Genomic DNA, 8,867 nt, shown 5'->3' on the forward strand with positions numbered 1-8,867 from the left:
AATAATAATAATACTACTCATTACTAAAATAAAGGAAAATTAGGTTAGTTAAACTATTCACGGCGAAAGGCGCTATAGCTATAGTTTAAAATGAAAACTATTGTTATATATTTTTCGCTAGTATCAATGTCGTGTCAACATAAAGATTAATAATTTAAATTCTGTATGTGATGTGGATTGATTGATTGATTGACTCAGTGATGACTGAAAATTGTTAGTTTATGGTTTAATGATTATCATTGATTAATGATTAATGATGATTACTTTCTGTGAGTAATAATACCCATGCTCACTTTGTTATTGTTATTTTTGGCATATTGCCATTGCTTTTTCAAGGGCGGATTTTTCATTGCTTTATTACTTTTATTTTGAAAGAGAAATGGTTGGCAACGGATGGGCTGGAAATGTCAAGACTGTAGGTTTGCAGCGTCATCTAGTGGACAGTAGATGTAGTTATATAACAGCAACTCTGCAACAAAATATATATTTTAAATTAATCGGTTTTGATCTTTTTTTACATTTTAAAAGGAGGAATTAACTAGTTAAAGTTCGCAAGAGTAGAATATAGGTAATTATCCCAAATGAATTTGTTAAACGTCCACAATGCAGGAACAAGTGATATTTTATTATGTAACATAAACAGTGTTTCATGTCATGGTGTACAGTAAATGCCATTACACAGCCCGATGCAGTAGGTGGCGGTAAATTCCTGTCATGTCGACTTAACAACTGCAATTGAAGAAGATAAAGAAGATCAACAAGTGTGAAAACAAGGTACTTTTTTTGCCTTGGTCTAGTTCCCAGACTAAGCTATTTTAATTTGATTGATTGATTGATTGATTGATTGATTTAAGTATTTATTAACAGTTTGCAGAATTACAGTACATTTCAAGCATAACTCAATACAAAAACTGTGGACGACCCAATAAAGCATTACACTTTACATGAGGGTCTAACTTTTTCAATGAATCATAAAATGATCATAAAATAAAACATTACACTCTGATTGAGCTCATGTATAGCCCAATGCCAATTTCCTGTGTTATTGATTGAAGATGATCAGATCACCAGATGTGAATTTTAGGTGAGGAAGTTTAGCAATATAAAAAAACAAAGCCGTAATGTATGAGGCAAAAAAAACGACCCTATACCTAGACGGAGCCTCTTTTGGGAGGGAGCAGTTGGTTTATCTCATCTCATGAGCGACACACACATACTAGAGAGTAGGAAAGGAAACACAGCCAATTTAGCCAAACGCAGTAATGGCGAATAAGTGGTTACCGTTCTCACTCATTTTTCTGGGAGTTTTCTCGCTATATTGCGCCACATCTGCGGAAAATGGTGGAATAAAGAAGATGAAGATGCAGTTCGCCACGGGGCCCCTTCTTAAATTTCAGATTTGGTAAGAATGACTGTGTAAATATAGTACAGTAGTAGCTCTAAGCTAGCTAACCCCAGCTAATGTCAATGTCCAAGCTAGCCGCGATGTCGAAGAAGACGTTACACAACATGACATACCATTATCGTATGTCTAGAATAGATCAAACATATAACCAACACCAAATATGAACTTCAGTCTGAATTAAAAGTTGTTTCTTCGATGTTGAAATCTGCCCAATGCAATGGCATGATACAGGGAACTCTGATGCAATGCAACCAGCCAGGTCCAACGGCCTGTTTCCGCTCTCAAATCCAACTCTTTACCTCTTGTGAACTGTGCTATTGGATCATGGATTAACATGCCACTAATCCCATTCTCCAGATCCCATATGTACATTTGTTTCAGACTTGTGGTGGTTTTGTAGATCGACTGTGGTACAACAGGTTTTTGTTTTGAAGTTCATGTCAAGTTGAATCGCATGTTTCTGTTTCAGAAACATGTTTCTGCCAGTGCATGTCATCATAGACATGCACTGGCAACTAATAACTAGTAAACACATAAACACGTCATAAATGTAATGACACTAGCCCAAGAAAGCTTGCACATGTTTAAGGCGGTAAAGTGTTGTCAATGCCACAATTATATGGTAGGAGATCTATCCTTTCCTTGTGGAAAGCTATTGCGCAATGTGCTGCAGAGAGGAATGTCACACCACCACTACAACCTTCCAGTAGAAAGAAAAGTGCACAACGATGGAAAGATAACATTGATGTGTGCCTCTGTGCTATGCCGAGCACACAGTTTTACACAGCAAAAAACCTGTATTGTGTACTTGTCTTGCACTTGTTCCCTGACTTTAAGCTTTGTTCCTGCGCCCACAGCATTTCCTGAGGGTACAAGCGGGTGTTTGAGGAGTACACGCAGGGCTTGTACCAGCGGTACCCAGACATCCGCATAGAGGGAGAGAACTACCTCCCTCTGCCCCTCTATCGGTAAGAAAGAGAGAGATTTCCATCATATACATTGATATGAATTAGGAGTTGACACATGCATGCATGCTACAAATGCATTGATTATACCTAAATTGACTGCAGCAGACAGAGCATTCATTGCCTATAGGATTAACCTTTACATGCCTGCATTTCAGGATTTAAAAAACGTAACGTATGGGTAATCATATTATTTAATACTGGGAATGTGTGAAGTTCTAAGTTTTTTCTTTTTATTGATAGAGGAATAGATGAAAGTAGGCTGACAGGAAATGGGGGGGGGGGGGGGGGACACACACGCAGTAAAGGCCGTCGGGATCGGGAGTCGAACCCACGGCACACCGGGCCATTCTATGTTTTTTTTTATACCAATGGCATTTTAAGTCCTTTTCCTGTTTTATTCTTTCAGACACTTCGCTTCCTTCCTGTCCGTGTTCAAACTGCTGGTGATTGGGCTGATTATCATCGGCAAGGACCCGTTTATCTTCGTTGGTATGCAAGCCCCAGGCATCTGGGTTTGGGGCCAGGAGAATAAGGTGAGGCCGCTGCTCGGATCATACGCCGAACGGTAAATGACGCTGGTGTAGAACTTGCATGAAATATGGTGTATTAGGATTTTAAGAATCTTTATCTGAAGTGAGCTAAATACTTGTTTGGCCTGTGTTCAGTATATTACAGTGTTTATAAATGCAGCATACTGCTGGTGTCAAACAATAGGCTACACAGAAATGGAATAAAGCCAGCTGACATTTTTTAGTCTCTAATAATAATATACAGGCTTGCATACAAACATCTCACCCATGGGATTAGCTGTTCATTCTAGGGTTTTGGGTATGGTGTTTTGCTTGATATTGTCTACAGCAGTTTTCCCCGACACTTGTTATCTCCAAGGTGACAAATTCATATTGTGGATGCTTGGGGTCAAAGACCCACCACATAACAAAGTATGTGTGCAAACAAGGAGCTGGGCTAAATGGCTCATTTTCTAGTGGTGTGTTCTGGGTAAATCATAACTTTTTTGTGTGTGCCTATAATGCAGTGCCCAAAATATGGATGCCAGGTGAAAGTGGTTAATAATTGAATGCTTCTTTTCAGATATATGCCTGCATGATGGTGTTCTTCTTCAGCAACATGATTGAAAACCAGTTGATGTCAACAGGCGCTTTTGAAATCACCTTAAATGGTGAGACTTTCTCGGTCACAGCATAGGCCAGATTTACGTACATTCAATTATGGTTGTGTGCTGTGCTGGTGACATATATATATTATGCTTTTACATTTGTAGACGTGCCAGTGTGGTCCAAATTGGAGTCGGGTCACCTACCCTCCATGCAGCAGCTGGTGCAGATACTCGAGAATGAGATGAAGATGAACGTTCACATGGACACCATGGACACAATGTCACACCACCGCTCTTAACCCTACTGGCTGGAGCCAAAGACCCCTCCATGTAAGTACGCTGGGCTTTATACAGTTCTGCGGTAGAATAACCAGGTTGCTGTCAAGCTTTCATATTCGGGATGTTCTAATCTTAATTCTTGCTTCCGTTCTCTAGGTTTGAGGTGGGTTTCTCATCGGGCTGTGAAGTGATCTTTATGAAGGTCTGCGCTGAAGGCAGGAGGTCTGCTAGCGCACGCTGGATGTCCCATCACTCCTCACCGTGTCCCTTTAAGACTCCTCACCCCCGATACCAGAGTGGGATCTTTGGCCACTGCGCTGGTCATTTTGTTGTAATATTATTACTACTCGTGCAGCATTCATTAATGGTGCAATAAACAATCGGTTTAGGCTTACAGGGATGTGACCTTGTGGGTATGAAATGGTTCCTTTTGGAGAGATTCCATGTCTACACAAATAGTCTGAAACTCATATACTATAGACTTGATCCACGAGAAAAAAAGATCATGTCATTTCTACCATTGAGCAATTCTGTATAGTTTTAACTGTTTCTTGTTATTCATTTAACTTAGCTCCGTGTAGAAAATGCCACCTCATCGCCATCAAATTATTTGAAAATTGCCTCAGTTTGATTTCTGAATTCTAATTTTTATATTTACTTTGCATAGCTTGAACAAAGCTAAGAGGATTAATAAAAAAATATAGTAAGTATTTAACTGAAGTGTTATTTTCTTCTCCCAGGCATTGTGTTCTCTTATGAGGTTTTACTCGATGTGTTCTAGAATGAGCTTTACTCATTGATGTCTATCAATTCAAGTAAGTGACAGTGAGGAAGGAAAAACTGTTCAGGTTATTTCTTTAAAGATGTATCAGAAGGGCCAGTCCAGACCATCTTTGTCAACACCCCACAGTCTAGGTAGAAACTACTGAACCTTGTATTATAGACCGTGTGGTTAAGTCTAGTTTACCAGATTAATAATCTTTTGCTGACTTAACGGCTATCATTTAAAACCATCTGGTGAGTAAGTAGCCTTGGGATCCAACTGATTAATGTGGCCCATCTCCTTTTTCTGTAGTGTGAGGTGGCTTGATCATTGCCCAGTACAAGTACACCCCGTGGACATGACGCCGCTAGAATGTCAGATTTACCCCCGATCCTACCCTTGATGCTAAGTGAATGCCATTGGGTCCCATATTTTTTATATTCTTTAGTATGACCCGGCCAAGAATTGAATCCCGACCTCCCAATCCCAGGGCACACACTCCATTGCCTTAAACTAAAGCAGAAAGATGTCAAGGACCTCCAAATTGACATTTATTAGTGATATGCCAGGGACCCCCATAAGAGAAGATTTTTACGGCTCTAGCAGTGATTCTCAACCGGTTTAATTTCAAGGACCCCCAGTTTGACATGCATTATTCTTCAAAGGAAAAGAGGGCGCTGCTTTTTGACGATGGGTTTTCAGATTGGGCACACGCTAACCACAAGGCCACGGAGGGTGTGAATACCATCTGCCATTTCCTTTAACTGATCTGACGAGTGTAAAAGTTGCATAGAACAATCACATTTAAATCTTTACACTGCGGCAACAATATTTCACATCACAGCTCTGGAGTTTGTTGCATCACTTTATCACTGTGTAATGTTTACAGTGTGTGTGTGTGTGTGGATACACGCAAATACCAGTCAAAAAAATATGTACCGGTTTTCGGGGGCGATTAATCATACTTTAACAATGCCCCTGGTGGGACCTTATTCATTGTACACTGTTAGCAGGATTTGTTTCACCAATGTATGTACTGTACTATTTCTTGGTTATTTAACTGCTTGCTCCATGCCTCCAGAGAAGCCATGTGTGCCTTTTGTATTTCTGGTTTCCAAGAAATTCTGCAACACTGAAGCATCAGCAGTATATCAACATATAAGTATTAAGTACTGTAGGACCTGATTCATTTGAGTACATACAATGTTCACACAAAGCACAGATGTGATTTACAGACAAAGATACATAAACATTATGCTCCTTCAGCCTCTGAAAGGATAAAACAAGACCTGAGATTGACTCAGTTCAAGATATTTTGGTTTGTGAATAGGTCTTCTCAAATCTCACCACATGATGGCAGCATAACTACGAAAGTCAGAATAAAGCTGTGAAGTTCCATTTCTTATATTCAGAGTAACAATCATCTATAGTACCTACTAATAGGTTTGTTGACAGATATTGAAGCTACCTACTTAGCAACTTTAGTAACCAGGCTCAACATATAATAATTAATAACCATGTTTTACATTTATGGGTTACCGTATGTTATTACAAGTGCTCGTCCTATCTGCCTCTTCCTGGTTGACATGTCAGCCCTATGCCTAAATAATGTACCATCATACAGAAATAGCTGATCTACAACTAAGTTCACAACACGTCACAAACATAACAGGTTCTGAGCTTGTAGATTGGCTATTTTCTGTGTACAACAAAGTATAAAAATCACTTTAGGAGTCACACAGTTCAATGTCCAGATCCTTTTCTCAGTACAGGTAGAGAGTGGACTACTTCCATGGTAGAGAGTTGGTTGCTGGTAATATTATAGTCAAGTCAAATTTATTTATAGGCTAAAGCACATTTAATATACAACACCGTTGCACAAAAAGAAGAACACTTCTCATTTTTGAGCGGCACACTGAAGGAGAGCATATCGGTTTTAAGTAAAAAAAGAAAAAAATCCTTCTTTGTTTTAAGGCCAGGGAGACATTGTCTAATCTTGATTGCATAGTGTGGTGTAAAGTGACAACACTAGGAATCATCAATAACTAATTTCAAAAGTGATACATCATATTTGTGAGGTTTTGGCCTATCAGTGTATTCACTCTTATTATAACCCACTAGTGCACCGGAAGTTGAGCACGGAATGTGATGTATGATGATCTATGGTGATAAGAGCGCCCATCACTTCGCATGAGTGTAATTGGAGACGTCTCTCAAAAAGAGAAAGTGTTTCATACAGATATATATTCCCTCTGTAGGTCATCATGATCTTTTGGTTACAGTATATCCCTCTACTTACACAGCATGTACAACATAACAAATACAGTTAATGTTTGCCATGGCTGGATTTCCAATAGGCCTACCAGTTTCTGACATTCTGGAAAAAATCACATCAATTATTCAACTTCAATTTCAACTTGTTTACTGTCCCATCGTCTACATCAGGACTATGGGACAATTATTTTGTGCAAGCTTCTGACGTTTGTTTTTGAGGGGCGCTAGTCCCTCGTATGTCCAGCTTTGGGTGTATATGTGCACAAACTTTGTCCTACACGAACATTAAATTCCCAATGACAATGAATGGACATCTTTACGTCATAGTGTCTGATGATGTCATAGTGTACGGCTGTACGCCATGATGATGTACGATAAGAGCGCCCCTCACTTCACACGGTTGTGATTTTAAATAAATAAGTATTTATTACACAAATGACGTTAACTAAACTAAATCACACACAATACACATCATTTAAACACTTGGACTTATTCTGGAGTGAACACTTGTGTAAAGTGAGGGGCGTTCTTATCATCATACATCATCACATGCCGTGCTCAGCCAATCAAATCATCACAAATGTGGTACACACAGACAGTCAGACACACAGGGTAAATAGCAGGGTGGCATGGGATTTCCAGACGCCTGGGCTGTTGTTGCGATGGGGATTCATATTCAACAGTCATTGAGATCCCAACTCAACCCATCGGCTTTGCGGATTGGCCAAGCTTTGCCTAATGTTTGTGCTTATACTTTACCTATATAAGTAGTAGCATGCACAATTCTGTATGTAACACCCCATGAAGCTATTCGGTGAATGAGATGTTGCGCTGGACAGTGCATCTCAAAGGAGGTCAGAAGAGGAACTATCATGCTGCTGTGGCAGTGGGGCACAGGCTGTACTCCATTAGATGGTATGGGCAGACGTACATGTACGACATGGGTCACATCGATGTGCACATCTTCAACACAGTGTCTTTACGGTGGATCAAGTTGCCACCGGTCACAACCGGCGGAGAGCAACCTTCGTGTGATGTTACCTCCATGCACTATGGCCACACAGCGGTGCTGATAGAAGACATCATCTATATCTGGGGGGGAGCGTTACTTACACGTGTCGCTGGCGTCGCCGAGCCTACGTACAGCAACGTGCTTTATGCGTTGTCGACGCCCACCGATGTCAACACCCACAGATGGTTCAAGCCCAAGATTTCTGGGACTGTCCCGGAGGCGAGGTGCGGCCACTCTGCCTGCGTCTTGGGGAAGATCATGTATATCTTCGGAGGATTCAAGCTCCTGGCTGGATACACCAATAACATCCACACATTGGACACCACCACAATGGTGTGGTCTCTGATTACCACCAGAGGCATGCCGGCACCGGCTTCGTCGTGTCACTCTGCCATCATCATCGGGACCAAGATGTTTGTGTTCGGGGGTCAAGTGGAGCTGTTCGAAGGCCAATACGAAGGCCAGTGCAACACCAACAACAGAATCAGAGTGTTTGACACAGAGACCGGCCGCTGGCTGAGCATGCCTTCTGCAGAACTACTTCCAGACGGACGGGCGTGTCATTCAGCCTTTGCCTACAATGGAGAACTGTACATATTTGGCGGCCTTAACTTTCGTCTGAACTTTACTTTCAACGACATGTGGAAATTCAACTTGGAGACCTTCTCCTGGACGAAGATTGAGCCCAAGGGTTACCCTCTGTCTCCATCATCTGTGCTGTCCAGGCTGTGCTGTTGCACGGTGGGAGATCGTATCATCCTCTTTGAAGGATACAGATACAAACCCATTCAAGGGGAATGTGAAGATCAAGATGAATATGACGCCAGTGTCTCCGATCTGTACATCTTAGACTTAAGTCCTACTCTGAAGACATTATGCAAGCTGTCAATTATTCAGTACGGGTTGGAGCAGTCGGGACTCCCACATGACATCAGGTGGGAGCTCAAAGCCATGACTACCAATAGCATCAGGAAAGGAAATGCATGACAACGGGCAGAGAACAAGATCTAAGGCAAATGGAACAGAACAACGGGGAAAAACTAGAAGAT

The 8,867-nt window shown here is 41.1% G+C and overlaps 2 protein-coding genes across 2 annotated transcripts; both read left to right on the plus strand.

Annotated features, from left to right (window-relative positions):
* Positions 1–1,173: 1,173 nt before the first annotated feature.
* Positions 1,174–4,479, plus strand: selenot1a (selenoprotein T, 1a). Its single transcript, XM_083781320.1, has 6 exons — positions 1,174–1,402; positions 2,263–2,373; positions 2,780–2,906; positions 3,466–3,553; positions 3,656–3,820; positions 3,926–4,479. The coding sequence occupies exons 1-5, from the start codon at positions 1,263–1,265 to the stop codon at positions 3,787–3,789; spliced, it is 600 nt and encodes a 199-aa protein (XP_083637446.1). The 5' UTR covers positions 1,174–1,262; the 3' UTR covers positions 3,790–3,820; positions 3,926–4,479.
* A 3,150-nt stretch (positions 4,480–7,629) lies between these two features.
* LOC310871265 (kelch domain-containing protein 3-like) lies at positions 7,630–8,805 on the plus strand (the record flags this gene model as incomplete). The annotated part of the gene is made up of 1 exon (XM_083782753.1): positions 7,630–8,805. The coding sequence occupies one exon, from the start codon at positions 7,630–7,632 to the stop codon at positions 8,803–8,805; it is 1,176 nt and encodes a 391-aa protein (XP_083638879.1).
* Between the last annotated feature and the right edge of the window lie 62 nt (positions 8,806–8,867).

This window comes from Protomyctophum parallelum, assembly GCF_964188405.1.
Source record: "Protomyctophum parallelum genome assembly, chromosome: 14".
Taxonomy (NCBI): Eukaryota; Metazoa; Chordata; class Actinopteri; order Myctophiformes; family Myctophidae; genus Protomyctophum; species Protomyctophum parallelum.